This window comes from Equus quagga, chromosome 2, assembly GCF_021613505.1.
Source record: "Equus quagga isolate Etosha38 chromosome 2, UCLA_HA_Equagga_1.0, whole genome shotgun sequence".
Lineage (NCBI taxonomy): Eukaryota > Metazoa > Chordata > Mammalia > Perissodactyla > Equidae > Equus > Equus quagga.
In genome coordinates this window covers 22,451,576-22,473,576 of record NC_060268.1, presented here as the reverse complement: position 1 = coordinate 22,473,576, position 22,001 = coordinate 22,451,576, and the positions used below count along the sequence as shown (strand labels likewise).

Genomic DNA, 22,001 nt, shown 5'->3' with positions numbered 1-22,001 from the left:
CTGAACTCTCTCCTCCCCAGCAGGCCCAGCGGGGCTTGGCCAGTGAAATGACATCTTCATGGTCAGCCTGTGCTAGTGGGTTCAAATCAGGAGTCTTAATCCCTGGGAAAATAGCCACACTTATCTCGTTAGGAATACTGCCAATTGCCGGTGATTCATAAGCACACATCCCAGTTTCAGAAAACCACAAGTCTGGCTATGACAGTGTCTCTCTCACACTCCTTAAACACACTAACAGACATTAGCAGCACCCCCCAACCCCAAACACCCCCGGGAGGGGAAACCAAAACAAGTGTAGACTGCCCTCTGCGTCATCCATCTCTACTGAAAATGGGTAACTGGCTGGCACTGATCCTCCCAGTGGTCAAAGCCAGAGGTCCCTCTGCATTTGGCGGCCTAATCAGGTTCTTTCTGACGGGTCCTGAGGGCTGCTCTGTGTTTAGAAAGTATCAGCTTTTAGCAGGAGGCCCTCCCACCCACTTCGGAGGGCATAAAATCTTCACCTCCAATCCCTCCCATCCTTGTGCTGGGATCCTCGATCACATTTCCCCAGCCCCCGCTACATGTTCATTATGGGACCCAATAGGGCAGGTTTAGCCCATATGGGACCATTTTTATGGAAATAATTATAACTCATTAATTTAGATTTACATGTGCCAGGTACTGTGCTAAAAGATTTATAGGTTTGAATTCATTCAATTGTCTCAACACCCTAGGAGACAGGTACTATTACAATTAGCCCATTTTACTGATGAGGAAACTGGGGCCTACAGAAATGAAGCCCTCGCCCCAGGTCACCAGGATGGTAAGTCAAACACACGATGTTCACGTCCCTCCCACACTGCCTTCTCGACTGTTAGCAAACTTGGCCACAATGTCAGGGACACGGGGCGACCAGGGCCAAGAATTCGGCCATCTGGTTAGGTTATCCACCCAGTGTTTGGACAAGCTCCTCGGAGGGGGCTGCCGATATGGATGACCTCCAGATGCCGTCTGTTCCACCAGGAAGAGCGATTTCACAGACTTCCCAGGTAACCCGGTTCATGGTATAATCATTAACCTAAACTCTTGTTTTAGCAGAATTTTGTCAGCGCCCTATTGTTTGCTTTATTCTGTGTGGTAAGGCATGAAAGAGAATTGTCTGGATTATCACCCTTCCCACCCTGGAAGACAATTAAACAATTATTCCCTGTAGTCTTCTCTTCCCCAAATCAACACTTTAAATGTCTCCCCAGACTTCCCGTGTCCGTCCACCATTCAAATCACGAAAACTGCTGTTGTTATAAAGGAAGCTGGGACTGGAACCCTAGCAGGCCCATGGCCTCGTCATCTCTGCATCACGAAGGCTGGAGCAGGCATGGAGGAAGAGGGGAAGCTTACATCTGAGCTCCCTCCCTCTGTGACACCTGTGGGAAGCCCAGGCTCTGGGCTCCTGCAGGGCTGCATTTTCAGACAGATCTGGCCAACTCTCTACCAGGGAACCCCAAGTGGGCCCCCAAGGCAGCAGTGGAGTAAGACGCTGTCACGATAGAGAACTGATGACACAACGATACAGGTCTATGCACAGGGGATGCAGGAAGGGAAGGCAGGAAGCATCTCCTCAGAACTGAACCACTGTCTGGCCTGAGCCTGAGGCTCCAGGAGAGCCAGTTCGGCTCAGCTGGGGAGATTTTTCTCGTTACTTTTCAGGCTGTCCATTCTTGTTTCCTCAGCAGAAGCGGGGTTTTCTGTGAAGCAAATTAATTTCTTTTCCCCCGAAGGTCATCTGAAAAGCGTATCTGAAGGGCCACATCGTGAGTGTGAGATGCCAACAGTTATTAGCAGAAGTTGTTTCTGGAAACCTAAATTCAAATCACTAGCCAGAAAAGAACTGCCCTTTGATCTGAAGCACAAGAACAGTAATAAATCCTCCTTATCACCTGACCACCCGGGCCTCTCTTTCCTTTGGACTGCGGCTGCTTTTGATAGCTGGATGCCAGCAAAAACTCCCATTTTCCCTTCTGAAAAGCACATTCTTAGCGGGAGTATGGAGGGGTGCGTGTGCCCACAGTCACACGAGAAACGCTTTCTCTGGGTTCAGAGGTGGGAGGGGACCTTGCAGGCAGCACTGCACTGTCAGGCCAGCCTCAGAGGCCCATGGCCCCCGCAGAGGGGAAAGCAGCCCTGAGGTGCATCCTGCCCTGGACTAAAGCTTGCTCTTCACGTGGTGAAGAGAGAAGAACACAGGATGCTAAGGCTCATGACTGGAAGGGACAGCAAGGAAGAGTAAGCAGGAGCAGCCCAAAGTCCTCTTTCAAGCAGTGGCCAAGGGAGGAGGGATATTCCGAGACCTGACCTCTTCTCCCTTCCCTTTCCTCTTCCCTAAAACTTGAGCCCTAAACTTCTGGGCAGGAATTAAAGATTGTCCACATTTCCCAACGATCCAAGGTCAGAGATAGGGATGAAGACATCAGAGAGGAGATACCTGAAGAAACAGGTATGAGAAGAAATCTTTCATGACTCTGGTACTTACTAAGTAGTAGATGGAAGCTGTACAAAGAGGGGGAAAAGGGCTTGATTTTGTATCTGCCATCATGGGAAATATACTGGAGTAAAGTTTCTTGGAATAGACGCTCGCTAATAACCCAGAGCTAAGAGCTCTGCCCTTCTGCGGGACCCACCTTGTGTGCAGTTTCTGCAAACTGCTGGGCGCTGTTCTTCATGTCTTCCGTCTTCTCCTCCGCTCGGCCTAACCGCTCCCCGCGCTCGTTCAAGGCCTGGCTTGCTTTCTGCACGGCGCTGGTCACGCTATCGGCCGCTGAATGGAGGATGCTGTTTCCTGAAGAAGGACAGCAAGAGCATCAGAAGCTGGCTTGGAGAACCCACAGTGACAGATCCCTGCCGGGGTGAGCACCCTATAAGAGCAAGGCAGGTCACACTACAGAAAGGCTTCAAGTGTAAGAAACAAGTCAACACATCTTCCGATTTGATGGGCCTGACTCCCTTGTAGGAAAAACCCCACTGACTAAAGGACCTGGGCAAATGCTGAAGTCTTCTCTCACATTCCTGTCCCCAACACACCACACATTTCCACTCTACCGGAATTCTGTTTGGTGAGGCTCAGAAGGACCGGATCCATCTGGATTAGGACTTGGCTTGGAAAGCTAAATGGAAATCCTGACGCGCTCAGAGAATTAGACAAGTTCAGTGAGACGTATCTGGATCTTATGTGCATTTCCTCTGGACTTGGCATTTACATGAACAACTACAGGAAAACTGGAGGCACAGAACTTTTCCAGATATGATTCTCTGTATTCCTTTCAACTCTTCTCTTCCATTTTATTCCTTCATCCCTAATTGAATGGTGCCACATAAGAAGCTCTGAGTCAGTCTCCAAGCTTGGAGTAGATGTGTCAGCCTTGCATCCTGAGCTATGGCCTGGTTGGTTGGGCCTCCTTGCCTCTGATCACTAGTATATGAAACCTGGGGCCTTTTCAGTACCACACTTAGCCAGCAGGTAGAAAACACTGACAGAAACCAGCCCTTGAAAAAACTTGGACTCCCAGATTCACGAGTGATGACACTGAGAAAGTTGAAAACCACCACATTTCAAAAGGGTTACCCATCCCCGACATCCCATTTGCCTGGACTGGGAGACAAAATTCAGCAGGGAAGAACCGGCAGGCGCATAACCCACTGAGAAGCAGCAACTTGCAAAATGACAAGCAAAGGAAATCTATAGCTGTATTTTGTTAACACTGAGTGGAAGATATTTAATGGCATTTTATGTAATAGCCTTATGTTTTTGAATAAGTTTATTACATCATTTAACTTTGTACCTGGGGTGGATACATCCAGCCACAGACAGCTTTTAATAGAAATCTAATTTCCACTGGTCTCAGCTGCAAATTTCTCCTCTGTGGGAACAGTCTGTGGTTTGTGGAAAAGGATCTCAGGCAAAGAAAATGCCTGGCCCAGGGGAAGCACTTCATAAACGGTTTTCCATTTTTCTTCTTCAGGGGTAGATTTCAAGGGCCTCTACCATGTACTAAGGGAAGGAGTATGAGGTTAACTTAGTTGCACTCAGTTGTGTCAAACACTACACGAGCCAAGATAAACCAGCACTGATTAATGGGGACCAGAGGAGATGAGGCTCTGGAGAAATCTGGCTGAATGCAAAGGTTGGAACGGGAGGTCTAGGTCTTCAGAAAAGATTTAGGATGAGAAATCCTGGTCCCCCTTTGCTTTCAAATCAAACTCATGACTATGATGATAGCCTGTCACCACTGCCTAACAATTTGACTAGCATTTTGCAATCATAAAGCACCTTCACAAATATTATCTCATTTGATTGTCACAGAATTCTCCTGAGAAGACTGAGACCAGTTGAGGTCAAGGGGCTTACACAAGGTCATTTCACCAGGGAAGTGGCATGGCTAGCACTGGAACCTGGCTTTCCAAAGTCTTTTCCTTGTTCTGTATCTTCCTCTTTGCAGATGTGGTGTCAGTCATGGGAAGCAGTGACTATGACAGAATTGTGAGCAGACGAGCTTAGATAGGTTTTGACAGGTTATCTCCCAAGATCACACCTGACTGTTTCTGTCCTCAAGGTATCCCTGTTGGTAAATTAAGAGTTATTGCCCTTGCATTGCAAGTCAAGTGCTCTCAAGAAGGAAGAGGCCAATGGGATGAAGTGGGAAGACGGAGAAGGGACTGGAAGGTGCAGAGGAGTATGGGGAGGGCACAAGAAAATCTCTTCCCTTTCTTGCTTCCTTCCACATACCCACAGCTTAGCTACCAGAGGTTAGAGAAAAGATGGGGCAGGAAGTCTGCAGCCTCACAGCTGGGAACAGCTGCATTTAAAGCAAAGGGGTTTTAGAATTGGCTACCATCAAATTAAGAGGGCATATAACTGGGACTTGTCTTTTGCCATTGGAAACGACTCTCATGATCTCAAAGTTAGACACATCTGTGTTTCTGAAATGAACGTGCTATGCATAAGCCACACTGCTTTCTTGTCATGACTTCCTTAATCTTGTACATGATGTCAGGTAACACTGCACCCTGTTTTATATGATACTGTTTAACCAACAGTTGTTATAACTAAAAGAGAACCAACAGCTGTTATAATTAAAAGAGAACCAAACATTATAACTAAAAGAGAGAACCAAATGCTGTCACTATTCAAAGACAACATTGCTGACCACTTCGATAGAAAATTACCTTCAATTATTTCCAGGCATGAGGATGGATTTGAATAAATCTCATTGTCTCCGTTGAAATGCCCTCTCCTGGTTTCAATTCTACTCATATTTCAGGCCCAATAAAGTCCTATCACCTTTATCAAGCTTCAGGTCAATCCCATCCTCTCCTTCCTCTCGGCTCCATAAGAACTCTCTAGATCCTTCTTAGGGGCTTAATCACATACAGTCCTGAGCCACTCTTCTACCTCATTTCTTCACCTGTGGATGCAGTGACTTCCCAGCTGGATTATAAATTCCCTGAGGGCACCATTTCACTCTGTTGACCAATCTCTAAATCTTGAATCTTTCTCCTCTTGACTTGGGGCTCCTGCTTGCTTACTTTCTTCTCAGGTTCGCTTGTTAATGCTGTAATTCCAGAGTTCTGTCCTTCCATTTTCTCTTTCACACTCTGCAGACTCTTCTCCCTGGTGCTATTTTACTCAGCTCTTGGCTTCAATGACCAAATTTTTATCTTCTCCTAGGTTGTGCTGCTGAGTTCCAGACCAATGTTTTCTTACTGGACAACTCTAGGTGAGTGACCCAAAGTCAAGTTGAATTCAGCATGTCTAAACCAGACCCTATTATCTTTCCCTCACACCTGCTTTTCCTTTGGGGTTCCTTACTCAATGAATAACCCCACTATCTGCCCAACTCTTCAATTCAGAAATCTGGAGGTCCATTTTAGATTTCTCTCTCATTTTTACTCCATACAACAAAAAGTCACCTCCTATACAGCTCTCTCCTCTCTGCCCTCTTTACCATCCTCATTGTTTCTATATCCATGAGCCTCTTGCCTTCAGAGTTACAGCAATAGCCTTTGTCGAAGTGTCCCCATACCTTTTCTCATCCATCTTTCACAGTTCTATAGTAAACCTTCTTAAAGGCAAACCTGTTACCACCTCCCCAATGTTTCAAGATAAAATCGAGACTTCTGTCCTGCCTCTCTCAGCTCACCTCTTAGAACCCCATGCATTTTCCCTCCTACCTAGCATTCCCTAATCCCACACCTTGATAAATTAACCTCAGTTTTCACAAATGTGCCATGTCTCTTTTACCTGTATGCCTTTGTATCTCTTTCTGGAACTCTGCTTCTCATCTGAGCCTTCCTGCTTACTCCTAAGTGCCTCAACACACTTCAGACTCCTTTCCTAAAAACCTTATCATGTCTAGCCCACCCTACTGCCTGCTGCCTCCAACACACACATTATCCTGTGTCTCTTTCCAATGGTGCATTCATTTTCCTGCATGTAATTGTTGGATATCTAGGGTGAGCTCCCTAAGGACAGGGACTGTATCTTTTTCACTTCTGGATTCCCAATCCATGGGACACAGTAGATACTCAATAAATATTGGTTGGCTTCAAGGCAGGAAGTATATATCACCCCTCTCATGATTTCTTCATGGCTTAGCAGAGAGTTGGACACATAACTGATGCTGTCACAAGATCTATCTAGGTCCTGAAATACTTAACTTGCCAAATGACTAAGAGTTAGTCTGTGTCTAGTGAAGTTAACTATGTCCCCTAGAAATTGTGCCAGGAACTGAGTGAATTAAGTCAACAACCACACACAAAAAAGGGAAGATTTTTGCTATAGTAAAAGTAAGGGGGGAGTTTATAAAAAATCTGTTGCTACTAGCCTTAAAATAAACAGCTGCAAGGCATAAAAATAACAGAAGTTAAACAGCTTAATAAATCCCTTAATAAAGGCAAAAATGACAGTTGCCTGAATACTTTCTATGTTCTAGGCACTTCGCAAAATCTGCTCCTCACAACAGCCTTCTGTGGTAGAATAGGTTAATTCCATTTGTACTGATGGGAACATCAGAGTACACAGAGAGGTTTCGCAACGTGCCAAGGATCACACAGTAAGAGAATAGCAGAGCTGGGTTTTAAATCCAGGAGGTCTAGCTCAAGAGCCAGTTCTCTCACTCATTGTGTTACACTGGCCTCCGTGGGAATCCTCTTGTGTCGAGATTAACGACACCGTCTGCATTAACTGTGTGGAATCAAGACTTCAGGGCAGTAGTTCTTAGTGCATTTCTTAAAATCGCAGTACCAAACATCCTGTTAGTATTATAAGTTAAAAAACTTACTGTAGAAAATTTAGAATAGACATTACTATAAAAAGGCAATAAAATTATGTAATATTCAATTGCTTAGGGATAACCACAATTTACATTTATGGTACATTTTATTCTAGCAATTTTTCCATATACGCTTTTCTAAATCATGGTTGAGATCATTCTGCATATATTTAGTTCTATATCCCATTGTGGGTACTTTCCCATGTCATGAAAAATGCTTTGAAAAAACTTTATAATGGCTGCATGGCACTACTGTAATTTATTCAACTATTTTCCTTTTAGGTATTTAGTATGTTTCCAAATGTTTTACTTTCTTTAAATAAGGCTGCAGTTAACTCTTGCATTTATATGCACATACACACACACACAATTTTTGCCCACATCTCTGATAATTCCTAGAAATGAAACTGATCCATAGGATATACACATTTTTGAGGTTCTTGGTGCATGCTGAAAATTGCTTCCCTAAAAGATTCATTCAACATTCAAAACTATTCAATTGACTGCATACTATGTGCCAGGCACTGTTATGTTGACACAATTGGCAGAACGACTTGGAGGGAGTGATTTAACTTCTCTGATCTTCAGTTTCCTCATCTGTGAAATGCGGGTTATGCCATCCCCCTCATGTATCCGTTGTGGAAATGAAGACAAAGATGTACACAAAGCGCCTGGAGATGCTCAGTGGACATCCATCCCTCCACCTCTCTAAGACCACACCTGCTCTCTGGGAACTTTGGGAAAACAGCACAGTCCCACCCAGTTCCACTGAATGTCTTCCTCTCTTCTCTCCTCTCTTGAGGCTAAGAGTCTTGAGGCTCACACAAGACGCTTCTTAGATACCTCTGTATACCTGCTGTGTGTAGTTCAGTGTGTTGCCCAGGAGGGGAGCTGAACACATACTCATTAAATCAAGGTATGCTTTGTAAATAGGATGCCTAACTCAAAAGTTGGGCCCATCATACTGCGTTGAGTTAAAACTGAAAATAAAATAGTCTCCCAAGGCAGATAGAACAGTAATTCTCTGTAAATAGACAGAAGGGGCTGTCAACCACAGAAAATAAAGTCAATTTTTGAATCATAGTCCCTGGAGATAGAGCAGAGACCAGTCTTACTTCACTGATGCTGCATTCACGTCAGGTCCACTAAATATGTACTTTTAAGATATATATATATATATATGCTGTCATCTTTTATGTTAATTGAGAAGACTATTCTTTATTGAGAAAACAACTTGAGAGTAAGCTATAATATTATATTCAGTCATTGTTTGAAAACAATTAAAAGAAATTTCAAGTATAGGAAAATGAGAGAAAAAGAGTAGAGTATATTGAAAAATAGCAATAGAAGAGAAAGAAGAGGAGGAATGACTTTTAAAAGCACACAAAGCACATCAATAGCTCAAATATCAGCATAATTTCTTTTGATAATCCTAGACTTCAGACTGTATCTTGGTAATCAAAATTCCTAACTCTATAGCTAGTAAAGAGGCAATTTAAATAGAATTTTCAGCAGCTACTTCCAATATCAAATACATATAGATATTTGACATACAAAATACTCATCCTATTTGGAAAAAAGATAGCAGAAAAATCATCTAAAGTAAGTGTTTGGGGGGCCATCCCCATGGCCTAGTGGTTCAAGTTGCCTGTGCTCTGCTTTGGCAGCCCAGTTCACAGGTTCAGATCCCGGGTGTGGACCTATTCCACTCATCAGCCATGCCATGGAGGCAACCCACATAAAAAAAAAAAAAAAAAAAGTAGAGGAAGACCAGCACAGACGTTAGCTCAGGGCAAATATTCCTCATCAGAAAGGTAAAAATAAAAAATGAAAAAATAAGTGATTGATAAATATATGCCAATCTTTTCTCAGTGCTGATTAGACATGCTCATCTCAGAGCAGTCTTTTAAAACTGAAATCTGCTCAGAGTTTTGCTTGGACTTACTTCTATTCCATAATCAGTTTAACCACTTAGGAATAACTGTACAATAAAGTCCCATTTATTCAAATTAACTTAGAGGAAAACCAATTAATGGGAAAAAAATATATAAAATAAATTTGGGTTCTAATACAACAAACTCACAAAAATTGGCAGGGAGATCTATTATATCTATTATACTAAATCTGTTAATAGGCCAGGAACCTTATGCCCAAAGTGTTCAATAACACTTTATTCTCTGAGTAGATTAAAGAGTCCTTATTCTATTCTTGTCTATGGTATTAATTTCCTTAGCAGAATCATTTTGTGGTTAAACATAAGGTACACTCGAATCTGGTCCAGTATTAGTGACATTCAAATTAATTTTACTGGATACACATCTATGGGATTCATCCAAGATGTTGTTTCTTTCCTTTTTCTACTTCCAATTTTCTTTTCTCAGTGTCTCTACCACTAGAGGACATATTAGCAAAAGAAAAGAAAAGCCACATGGAAACCTGGTTTCCTGACTGCAGGGTCCCTTCGCCCTGCTAAGCCATTCTGAACTACTCACATCCTACTCTGCTTCCAGAGCTGAGGGCCTGCCTCCGCCCCCATCAATGGCAATTCAGTTGCATGGTAATCACGACGCTTCCAAGGAGGTTATGCTTAGTACTGTGACTTGCACCAAACATTTTATAAGTAAGTAATAATTTAAATAATAATGATAATATTAGCTTCCATTTCTACAAACAGAGTGATTAAACCCAAAGGCCCACTCAGTGAAACAAGCTGGTTCTTAACTCACAGACTCCATTAATTATCTGTGAGTTTGGGTAAATTACCAAGCTCTTTGTGCATTACATTGACTAATCAATACTAGGCACTCTGCTGCATTTCAATGCTGGACAACCTCTAGGATCCCCTTTTAAGATGGAGAGTCTTTCAAAAGGTTAAATTTCATTCATGCTTTTGTGGTAATGACTAATCAGATAAATTCTGTCACATGCAGGTTAGCTTATATCAAGTCTTGCCGAAAGGAAGAGTTGTTAACCCACGTTGGGCACAGATGCAGTGTCAAGATCAGCCAGTCCCTCACAGGAACAGCTACCATTCACTGAACGTCTCCTCCGTGCAGGGGCTACGGTAAATTGTCAAATTCCTCAAAGGAATGCATTCTTACCTTTTTATAGTTGAGGATACCAGTGCTCAGGAAGGTAAAGTAGCTTATCCAAGATCACTCAGATCTTGACTCCAAAGCTCTCTTTAAATTATTTTTAAAATAAAAATTGTATATATTTAAGATGTACAACATGATGACTTGATATAGATACACATAGAGAAATAATTGTACAACTAGGCTAATTAACATATCCATATCTTCACATAATTACACTTTCTTTCGTGGTGAGAGCACCTGAAATCTACTCTTTTAGCAAATTTCCAGTATTCAATACAGTCTTATTAACTATAATTATCATGCTGTGCATTAGATCTGACAAATAAAAATGGCAAGCAATAGGATATACTGGAGAATATGAGGAAGCCATTTGGTATAAACGTAATTCGGCCTGACCTTGTCTTTCCAAAAGGGCCTGACCGTGGCTGTTGAGCACGCATTGTATATCTGCTTTAGATATTCCCTACCGCACGTACAAAGGCCCTTGAGATAAAGGTGAAACTTCCCTCCCCCTCCCAACATTGGCATCTCTTTAAGGATTAAGCATCTTTCCTTAGGCTAGAAACTGATTGCTGCGCTCACCTGTGACCACCCAGCTCGAGACAATAGACTTGCCTCCTGCTGCGCCCACTGAGATAGCAGACCCACTACCTGCTGTGTCCATCAAGCGCTGTGCTGACAGGGCAATCTTGTGACTATTGTGGGAGGGACATCTCAATCATATGTGAAACGTCCTGCTTGGGGGTATATAACCACTCTGTACACCTCACTTCTTTGGTGCCCTTTCTTCCTTTGGGCACATGGTCCTCAGATTTCAGCTCAGAATAAACTCACCCAAATTTTCATTTATAGATTGGTTATGGATTATTTTCGTCGACAGATCTCTAGACTTATCCATCCTACGTAACTTCAACTTTGTGCTCTTGGACCAACATCTCCCCATTTCCCCCACCTCCCTGCCTGTAGTAGTAAGACACAGAAAGAAAAAAACTGCATGACCTCACTTATATGTAGAGTCTAAAAAAAGTCGAATACATGAGGCTGACAGTTGACCCCAAAACTCTTAAAGACTGTGTCAGCATTTCCCAAAGTGGTTCTGTGGTTTAAAAAAGTGCTACATAGAAAATTCAATTCCATGGTAAAACGACTTTACGAAATGCAGATCTAGCTAGCTCCTTTATCGCAGAAGTTTGGAAAACCTTTAATATGCTAATGTAAATTGTGAAACCAAAAGAGGAAGGGGTGGGAGCAGGAAAGATCTGCTGGCAGAATTTCCCAAACACATTTACTCACAGGGTTCTTTTGCATAGATTATCTTAGCAGGGTGTATTTCTGCAGAACTCGCTTTGGGAAATGACTCCTAAGTTAAAGGAGGAAAAATAAATAAACCCAGGCTGTCCTCATCAATTTGGTATTAGATGGACAAGTCGTGTAATTACATTAAAAAGGCGTGCTTTATAGAGGCAGCAGAACAGATATAGTATGCTGAATGGCAGTTCCAGAATTATCTTTTGTCTCAAGTTGGTGGCTAATTTCAGGGACCATGAAACTTGCTTGTTGCCTGCAGCTGGATGACAAAGAAAAATGGACTCGGTGCTCAGGAACACTTTGTAAACCCATAAACTCAGAAGTCTACTTGAAGGAGACCTTGGAGTTATCTATGGCTGGCATTACCAAAGGAAGAAGAATGGATCATTCTACTAGGCAAATGCCTTCTCTCTTGGTGATGTTCAGATAATTTAGTGGAACCTCAGCCTGTTCCCAAGTCAAGGGCATGCCCCATAGCTAAGAACTCTGGAGAAAGTCCAATGCCCCCTGCCTGTCCTCTAGACGGCCATGGGCCATGAGTTCATACTCTCCTCTCAAGTCACTGTCCCAATAGTCCCATAGGCCAAGGTCAAACACAGGATTTCACTCATGTCTCTTTAAACACTTAAACTCAGGATATGTGGAGAAATTCACTAGTCACTTAGGATTCATTTAGGCTTGGTCCTTATGAACATGTTCTTACGAAAGTTACAGGACATGAGGAGAATGAATTAAGGATACTTGTTTTGTTTTTTTTTTTTTGTTCAGGTTTTCAGAAGGGTGGCTGAAATGCAGCTTCAAAGAGGGAACCCTCATTCTGAGACTAAAAACCTAAAGTAGCTCTGAATTTGGTAAAATGGATTTTGTTCCCTGTCTTTGGGATGCATGGGATAAACCAGCCATGATCTGTAGCTCTCTGCTTTTATTACAGTTGGAAGCCAGGGACTTTTACTTTAATAACTACAATTTCAAGTCCTGATGTATACAATTTGAAAACCCTCTACAAAGCTACTGGCCAAAACTAATTCTTCTCAGCATGTGGAGCCTGCTACTTACTAGCTGTGTGACCTTGAACAAATAACTTACTCCCTCTGTGCTTCAGTCTGCTTTCTCACCTGTCACAGGGGTTGGTCTAGTACCTACCTCACAAGGTTATCGTGAGGAATAAAGGAGGCAACACACACGTGGGGAACTTAGCACAGTGTCTGGCACAAAGTAGACACTCAACTTTAGGCATCACTGGAGGGATAATCTTGTGATCTGGCACTAAAGAGTCTTTCCGTTAAGCCTCCGCTTTCCCTACTCTCATTGGCCAGGAACACTCTTGAAGGAAGAGTCTGCTTCCCAGTCACCGTGAACTTTCAGTGAAGTAGCCTCCATCTCACTCGCCTAACACTGTCTCTCAAACTCATCAATGACCTGTCAAGTCCACTGCCTTTGTTAAGCTTCCTCCACTTGGCGACTGACAAGTGGACAGACCCTCCTTTTTCAAAGCTACCCTTTCTCTGGGCTTCTATACCACGGTATTTCCTGATTCCCCCCATCAATTTGATTATTCCCTGCCAGTTTCATTCCTCTCTGAGGGGCATGAGGTCAGAAAGGTCTGGGTTGGAGTCTGTCTCTGCCAGCACTAGCTATGTGACCTTAGGTAAAGTACTTAATTTCTATGAACCTATGTTTCTCATTGGCATAACAGCAATAAAAAGAGCACCTATTTTTCACAGAGCTTGTTGTGGAAATTAAATGAAATATATACTCTGCAGAGTGTTAGTAATGCAGTAGGAACTCAATACACACTGTGTTATCAGTAATAGCTGATTAATGCAGCATATTTATGGTAGAATAAACATGGGCCAGACACCGTCTATAATTGTGTCCCAAATTATGCTTTAATATTAACCCATTCTTTCTCTCCCCACCCTCCATCTGACCTCCTCCTCCTGAATTCACTGTGTTAGTCAACGGCCCTTCTGCCCTCATCGTATCCTATGCTCAATTCACCTTTGACTCTAACCTCTCCATCATATCCCACATCCGTGTTCACGCAGTCGAGGGCTCTGATCTCAGCAAGGGATCTTCACTCAGCCCTCCACTCTATTTTGAGTCTCTACCAGGTCTTACTGGACCACCACAGCCCCTGGATGGTTTTCCTGCCACTGGTCTCTCAGTTCTCTATACATCATCCTTTTGTCACACTGCTAACCTGATCATGCTCCTTGCTTGCTCAACCCTTTTTCGGCTCACCCATATTGCAACACAATCAACTAAAGACGGTCCCTTCCGCTGTGGTGCCAAGCGACTCACATGCCTCCCCTCATGGACTCCAATCTTTATCTACTGCCTCACTGTTTCTTGATAAATTTTAGAAAATTATTAAAGTTTTATCAGTTTCTTATTGTAGAGTAGAGCATATAATAAATGAATTTGGAAAAAAACCAATGTGATAAAAAGCTTAACAAGGAACACTGTGTCCAGCTCTCTCCCTAAAGGTGTCCAAACATTAGAAATAGCACGTTTTGTTTTTGCAAGATCAGATCTCAAATGCAAACCTAGCACTTAGATTTTGGTCTAACACTGTTTTCTGCTGGAAGAAAGCAAAGTTCTTAGGGAAGTACGAACTTTGGCACTTTGGAACTTCCTCGGGGCAAGGAAAACTCAGATAGGCCTGAAATATTTTATTATTGCCAGACAACAAGGATACCTTCAAAGATGGTAGGACTAGTGCTAAAAGGAAAAAGAAGCCAGTTTAAAGCAGGTTCTACCGGACAAGTTGCGATATTTGGAACATCAACAGTAATAAAAGTTTTCACAGTGAAGATGATAATAATTTCATATAACTTTGTGGAACCCACAACTTGTTAATGTTGAGTTAATATAAACTGCACAAAAATGAAGTTGAAATACAAAACAAGGTTGACTATAATTGGGTGCTTAATTTATTTTATTGCTTCTACTGAGTAAACAGTATTAAAATGATTATTTTGTTTCTTTCAAGTATTTATCTATATGTAAAAGTATGATTTGTTCCTATCTGTGTGAGTAGAAATGAGTAAATACAGGAAACTATGAGTCAGCCAAAGAGTTTCAGAAAGAGTAGAAATTATTCCAGAAAGGGCTGACAAGCAGCAAGGGTCAAATATAAGCACTAAGTAGAAAGAGCGACAATGACACAACCTAAAGTCGTGAATGAGTTCTCCTCTTTGGAAATTTGGCTATCTGTTCAGACTAGATTGCAACGGCTAGAGGAAGAAACTTCTAGATAACTTGAGAAATCACGATATTAATAAGGTTTCTGTATGTTTTCAATAAAGCTAACATACCAGATCAATGTATACTAATGACATGGTAGAAGATTATGTAATGCTGGCCAAGCCAGGCAAAGGATACACTGTTCTGAGAGAACACCCACTGGGTTGAAAACAAAGGACTCTTATAAAAACCCTAGGCTTAAACAGTGCTACTGATGTGAAATAGAAAGTTCCATTATAAAAAGGGACCCAGTGAGAAATCCAGGCACACAGATTTGAATCACTTTGGGAGAAGAAAGCAGGCCTGTGCCCCCATCCACCAAAAGCCAACTGTTTGACAACCCAATTCTTCTAGACTCAGAAAATATGAAAATAAGCATTTCAATTAAATTTGGAAGATTCATGAGGTAGTAAAGAAATAAAGACGACATCAATTAAACCTACAGTGTTGCTAGTTCATAACAAGTTTAAATATAATATTCCTTTAAGAATTGTAATTGGTTTTTTTGCATATGTTTTATCTGTTTAAAGTATCTAAAGTATTCAACATAATCAGTTCTATTAAATTGTGATTGAAGCCTAAATCGTTTAAGGGAATTTAATGAACTAAGTTTGGCTTAATGCTCAAAAGTTTGAGAAAACTTGATTTTCTAAGTTTTGTTTAGTAGAAATGTTGAATAAATCGAGCATGAAACAAAGTGAAGATAAAGGTATCCCCTCTCTATGCACAAAATCCCATCAGCCTTCAGGGAATGTAATCACTATCCTTAAAGAGATCATCTCTTGTCTTGCCTCGGAGCCTTTGTACACTCTGTCACTCAACCTGTGCTGTCCTTTCCTTCCTTGACCAACCGGTAACTCACACTCAGCAGATGTCACTCCACCTTTTCCAAATTTCTCTGCTGCTTTGTTTATTCATTGAAATGTTTTTGGTCACCTATTTTTTGCTGTAGGCACAGCTAGCAGGCTGGGAACACAGCTGCAGGTAAAATAGACATGCTCCCCACACAGTCCCCACCCCATGTCAGGTGAGGAGCTTAACCCACATTATACATAATCTGAGGAGGCAGATTATGTACAGGATAAATCAACATATGTAGGAGCAAGATGTGTGTATACACATAACATAATGGGTGTGTATACACACACACTTAAAAAATGTCCAGGCAGTTAACAAACGATGTGCTGTAAGAGTGCTGGGGAGGAGGACTGACTTGGCACCATTGGGAAAGATCTGCCTGAAGATATAATGTTTCGGCTGTGATGTGAAGAGACAGGTTAGGGCAGAGTCCCTGTGAAAAGGCTTGAAAGGGGAAAAAACTCAGGGGTTCTAGGAACTGAAAGGAGATTGGTGTGGCTATAGGAGGGGGACAGTTGGCTTGAGATGAGACTAGAGAGAGGAGCAGGAGCCAGAGTAGGTAGGGGCTTACAGCCCATGGAAATGAGACAGATATTAAGTGCAACTGGAAGCCACTGCAGGGTTTAAAACAGGGATAGCCTGGACTGAGATCATTTTTGAAATTCTTACTCTGGCTATAGTTTGGGAACAGGAGCAAGGGAGAAAACAGAGGAACAGTTAAGAAGCTATCGCAGGGCTGGCCCGGTGGAACAGCGGTTAAGTGCGCACGTTCCGCTTCTCGGCAACCTTGGGTTCACCAGTTCGGATCCCGGGTGTGGACACGGCACCACTTGGCACGCCATGCTGTGGTAGGTGGGCGTCCCACATATAGTGTACAGGAAGATGGGCACGGATGTTAGCTCAGGGCCAGGCTTCCTCAGCAAAAAGAGGAGGACTGGCGGTAGTTAGCTCAGGGCTAATCTTCCTCGGGGGAAAAAAAAAAGAACCTATTGCAGTAATTCACAAAGTGATAATGGTGGCCTGCACTACAATGATGTCATGGAGATGAGAGAAATGGAAAGATTTAAGATACACACTGATGAGCTGAACACAGGCAATGAGGGAAAAGGAAGAAGAGCAAGGGAATCCAGGTTTCTGATTTGAGCAAGTGGGTATATAGTGGTGCAATGTACAAGACAGAAAGCTGTCCAAAAAAGAAATTTCCTTGGAGGGTAAGCAGATATGAGAATCAAGTATTTCATTTTGGATAACGATATGCTTAAGTTGCCTACGAAACATCCAAGTGAAGTCAATAAGGCAAATAGATATCCCTGTGTGACGCTCAGCAGAGAAGTCAGGGATGGAGATAAAATTTCTAAGTCAACAGCACAGAGAGAGAATGGGAATGGATAAGCTTACCCAGGGAGCAACACTAAAGAGAGAAGGGAAGGGGTTCGCAAACACTACCTTTAAGAATTTTAAAACTTAAGAGTCAAGTGAAGGCAAGGGTGCCTGCAAAAGACACTGGGAAGAAATAGCCTGAGATGCTGGAGAAAAACCAAGGTGAACTGGCACAGTGGAAGTTAAGTCAGGAAAGCACATCAAAAAGGTGGCTACAGGGGCTGGCCCCATGGCCTAGTGGTTAAGTTTGGCGGGCTCCACTTCAGTGGCCTGGGTTCAGTTCCTGGGTGTGGACCTACATTACTCAGTGGTGGCCATGCTATGACAGTAACCCACAGAGAAAAGAGAGGAAGATTTGCACATATGTTAGCTCAGAGGGAATCTTCCTCAGCCAAAAACAAAAAAAAAAAGATGGTTACAAGAGTACCAAGACAGGGCTGGCCCAGTGGTGTAGTGGTTGGGTCCCCATGCTCTGTGTTGGTGGCGGGGGTTTGCAGGTTCGGATCCCAGGCATGGACCTGCACACCACTCATCAAGCCATGCTGTGGTGGCGTCCCATATACAAAGTAGAGGAAGATTGGCATAGATGTTAGCTCAGGGTCAATTTTCCTCACCAAAAAAAAAAAAAGAGTGCCAAGACAATTCAATGGGGAAAGAATAGTCTTTTCAAAAAATGGTGTTGGTACAACTGGACATCCATGTGCAAAAGAATGAAGTTGGACCCTACCTCACACCATATGCAAATTTAACTCAAAATGGATGAAAGACTTACACATAGAGCCAAAAATATAAAACTCTTAGAGAAAACATAGGCATAAATCTTCATGACCTTAGATTAGGCAATGCTTTCTTAGATATGACACCAAAAGCACAAGCAACAAAATAAAAGGGTAAATTGGACATCATCAAAATTAAAAAGAAGGTTGTGCTCCCTCCTCTGTGCTTTCCTAGCACTTTATTCACACTTCTATTACTACATATAAGACATTATAATTATTGGTTTAGGTGTCTGTTTAGCCAATTAGACTGTGAATTTCTTAAATTTCCTTGACTATCTCCTCCCCATTTTTATACTTGCAGACCCATGCACCACATGCATTCCATGGCTGGCACTACTGTATGAAAATGAACACATTTTTACAAATAGGAAATAAGAATATAAAGGGTGTAAAATATAGAGAAAGCTCACCAAGGCTAATTTATTAACATGGGGTGGGAAATTAAATGGCCTCGGATTAAGGCAATAAGAGCTTAAGTGGTTTGAGGCTCTGGGAATAAAGAATGAGGTCTGAGGTTGAAGATCCCTTACAATAAGGGAAAATGAATTTACTGTGCTCTTTGACTTAAGAAAATATGTATGCCGCACTTAGTATGTGTCCAGCCCAAATTGGTTCTTAGAGATGTTTTACTTGCGTCTCAAACCTATTGTCATTAAGCGATCAGGCGCTTTGGGAGTTTAGTGTGACTTCCTCATGTAAAACAAGCAAACACCCTGTTGCTTTACATTGGCAAGCAACTTAGTGATCATCCAATTCCTTGTAGAGAAAACAGTGTTGAGAGGGATAAGCGAAAGAATTGGCTGGGGGTACAAATGCTATTACATCCCAGGGAACAGCAGAGCTGGCCCTAGAAGCCGTGACTGCTGACCTGGAGCTCAGCGAGGTTTCCCATGCGCTCGTGGTCTTCAAAATTTAAGAAAAACACACAGGGAAAGTGAGAATCTGGCAATCGGGTTCCTTAAAACAACCCACGCTCATGTCCCCTTTGGAAAGTGGTACCATTACCTTTGGGAGAACTTCACCCCAGTTTGTGATCTCAATATACAACACTACTCAGCTTTAATTTCATGATGATAAAATCCAAAGGAAAAAAATCATACACTTCAAGGAAAAGTGTATACACACCACCAGGGATATCTTACATGGCCAATTTTTGTGTCCAAAGGACCAAAGAATTGTGTAAAGAAACTTTGAGTTACTGAATCCTCTTCTGTCTGACAGTTCAGTCCTTAAACTGACCGTGTGACTAGCATCAAACGGTGCATGGGAACATCTTATCTTGAGCAGGAGAAATGAGACAGATGCACTTCCACAGACAGATAGTCTGCTAAATTTAAGGTGAAACATGCTGAGTATAACAAAAGTCTTCTATTATAGTCACCAAGGTGACTTTAACTACTGGACTAGGTAATTATTGCTAGAGCTAAATCCTATTATTTAGGAGATAATACAGAGAATCAAGTTAGTCTGCAGCCTTGACCTATTTCTTTTTATGATATTGGCATCTGCAAATTTCAAAGCTTAGGTCAATTATGCTTCAGACATTGTCATCAGGGCAACAGAATTCAGCATACAGCTCATTGAACTACAGCTTCTCTTTCTGACTCTGTCCCATGCTGGCACCCACATGAATTTGAGAGTCATTTAATTTCTTGTTTTAATTTGGTGAATGCAAAACCGAGAATCTCACCTCATAGACAGATTCCGGGTATGGTGATGAATGAGTGGCTATGCTAATACATGTCAAGTACAATTTCTGTCCAGGCTGATAGCTGTAGGGTTTCTTTTTGTTACCATCTCTCTGGTATCACACTTAACAATTTTCAAAATCATATGGAATCTCAATGGGTTTCATGACTATTCATTAGTCGTTCTATGGTCTGAATGTATTTTCTTTGATTACTAATGAATTCCTGTGACAAATTTTACTTCCTAGAAGGATGCTCTGAAAATTCCTGCCAATTGGTCATTAAAATCTACTACAATTATCATCAACAGAATAAAATTACTATCAATTATATAGAGGAGTTAATCCACACTGCATCATTTTAAACACAAACATTTTCAATTCATATTAACAAGATACAAATTGAAGGAAAGAATGCTCAACCAACCGAAGACCTGAATGGCTATTATTAATGTTATAAATACAACCTATTTCCATTTATTATAGGAAATATGATTTGCTAAGTGCCTGCTATGTGCGAGGAACTGTACTAAATGCTTTATATCCATTAGTCTACAAACCTAAGGGCTATCCTTTATGATGGATACTATTATTCCCCTCTTAAAATTGATGAAACTCACCTAAGATTATACTGCCAGTCAGTGACAGAATCTTGAATTCACGTCTAGTTGCCTCTAGTATCACTATTCTCTTTTGTTCATGAGAGTTTCCAAAGTTTCTTAAGGGTATACCTCGTGAGGTGAAATCTTCAAGTACCTGGAGTAGATTTTCATTTGTCCCAGCCTCATGATGCTACACTCATACCTAAGACATGAGCATGGCATTCACATGCCATTTTCCTCTACTTGATTGTCTCCTCTTTTCAGCAGCTTGGTTACCTAAGCCACAATTCCTCCTCCAGGCATCCAGTTCTGATTCCCTGAGGCTGTGTGAGGTATTCTGTCTTCTCATAGCACCCTTCTCATTTCTCAAATGAAGTATTTATTAGAATGCACCAAGACTGTTGGCCAACTTATTTGTATACCTCATTAAACTAGGAGCTTCTTGATCATAGGGGTAACCTCTTTATTTGTTGACATGTCCAGGCATGATGTCCATAACTTAGTAGGTGTTTAATAAATGCTAGTTGAATGGATAGTGAATTGATCAAGAATGGAGATGTCTTTGGTTTTACAAAGATGTGATGAGGTTACTATTTACGACAAACTCCTCATTTTCATTGGCATTCATCTTGGATTGTGCTATTCTAATCAGCACACAGAAAGGATCAACTTCTGGATGTACTGAAATAAAACTCCAGTTATACAGCATTTTCTTAATTGTGAAGTTTAGAAAAATTTTGTCAAAGATATAATCATGGAGAAAATACAAATTCAAGATATTTGGTTAATATGGAAAAAATTTTCTTCCAACAGAAACAGCAGTATTTCCAAAATTCTTATGGTTCTAGTGGGAAAAAGAAGACACACAAAGTGAGCGGAAAACCAAAACAGATTTGCTTCTTCCTATGTTTACTCTATTTAGAATATGAAGGAAGGCGTGTTTTTCACACCTCCTGTTTAAATACCACACTTTTAAAAAGGATTAAGCATTGAAAACTCAATTTAGAAGAATAAACTTTTAGTACATTTCATCCCTAGCCAACGTACAGGTTAAAACGCTAACAGAATCCCATCTGAAAGACAAAGATTTCTGTCAATTTAAAAATACTTTGTATTTCACTCATTGAGTTTTTCAAGTGTCATTATAAGTCATTTATAATCCTTGTTGTGAGAAGGATCCTTACAGATATTGAGGAATGAATAATCCTGATACATTTAAGGCATGTGACTCTTAAAACACATGAGTAATACAGATGCCCATGCTCCTTGGAATTTATGAGGTGAGGGGAATCACACAGCGCTGAAGAAATAATGATGATCTAGTTGGAGTGGGACTAATGAAAGGAAGTAAGGTGACCGGTGATTGGACTATTGCAAATATTTCAGGAAAAGATGACAAGGGCCTAAGCTATAAGGGTGGGATGGGAACGAAAAAGCAGTTTTAAGAGACACTGACGGAGCACTCAGAAGGGTAAGGGAGATGGGCTTGTTAAAGATAACTTGTTGCAGACAATAAAGTTAAAGATAACTTGTTGTATCATGGATTTCTAAAGGGAAAAAGCAGAGATTTTGGGTTGATAACCTACATAAAATCAAGTTCAAGTTACTTGATTTAAAATTATGAATCTCAAAAATGCTTCTCAAGAGCCTTCCTCCATGATAAACACAAAGGGTTTGGCAGAAATAATGGTAGGTCTTCACAAAACTGTGTTTTGTTTTCTTCTTCCTGGATA

General features: G+C 41.5%; 1 protein-coding gene across 2 annotated transcripts in view; it reads right to left on the bottom strand.

The window, feature by feature from the left end:
* Positions 1–22,001, bottom strand: part of STXBP6 (syntaxin binding protein 6) — a 230,603-nt gene that overhangs the window by 6,083 nt on the left and 202,519 nt on the right. For both annotated transcript variants that reach the window (XM_046655501.1, XM_046655502.1), the window contains exon 5: positions 2,661–2,818. In XM_046655501.1, the coding sequence (XP_046511457.1) occupies positions 2,661–2,818 (158 nt within the window). The remainder of the gene's footprint in view (positions 1–2,660; positions 2,819–22,001) is intronic.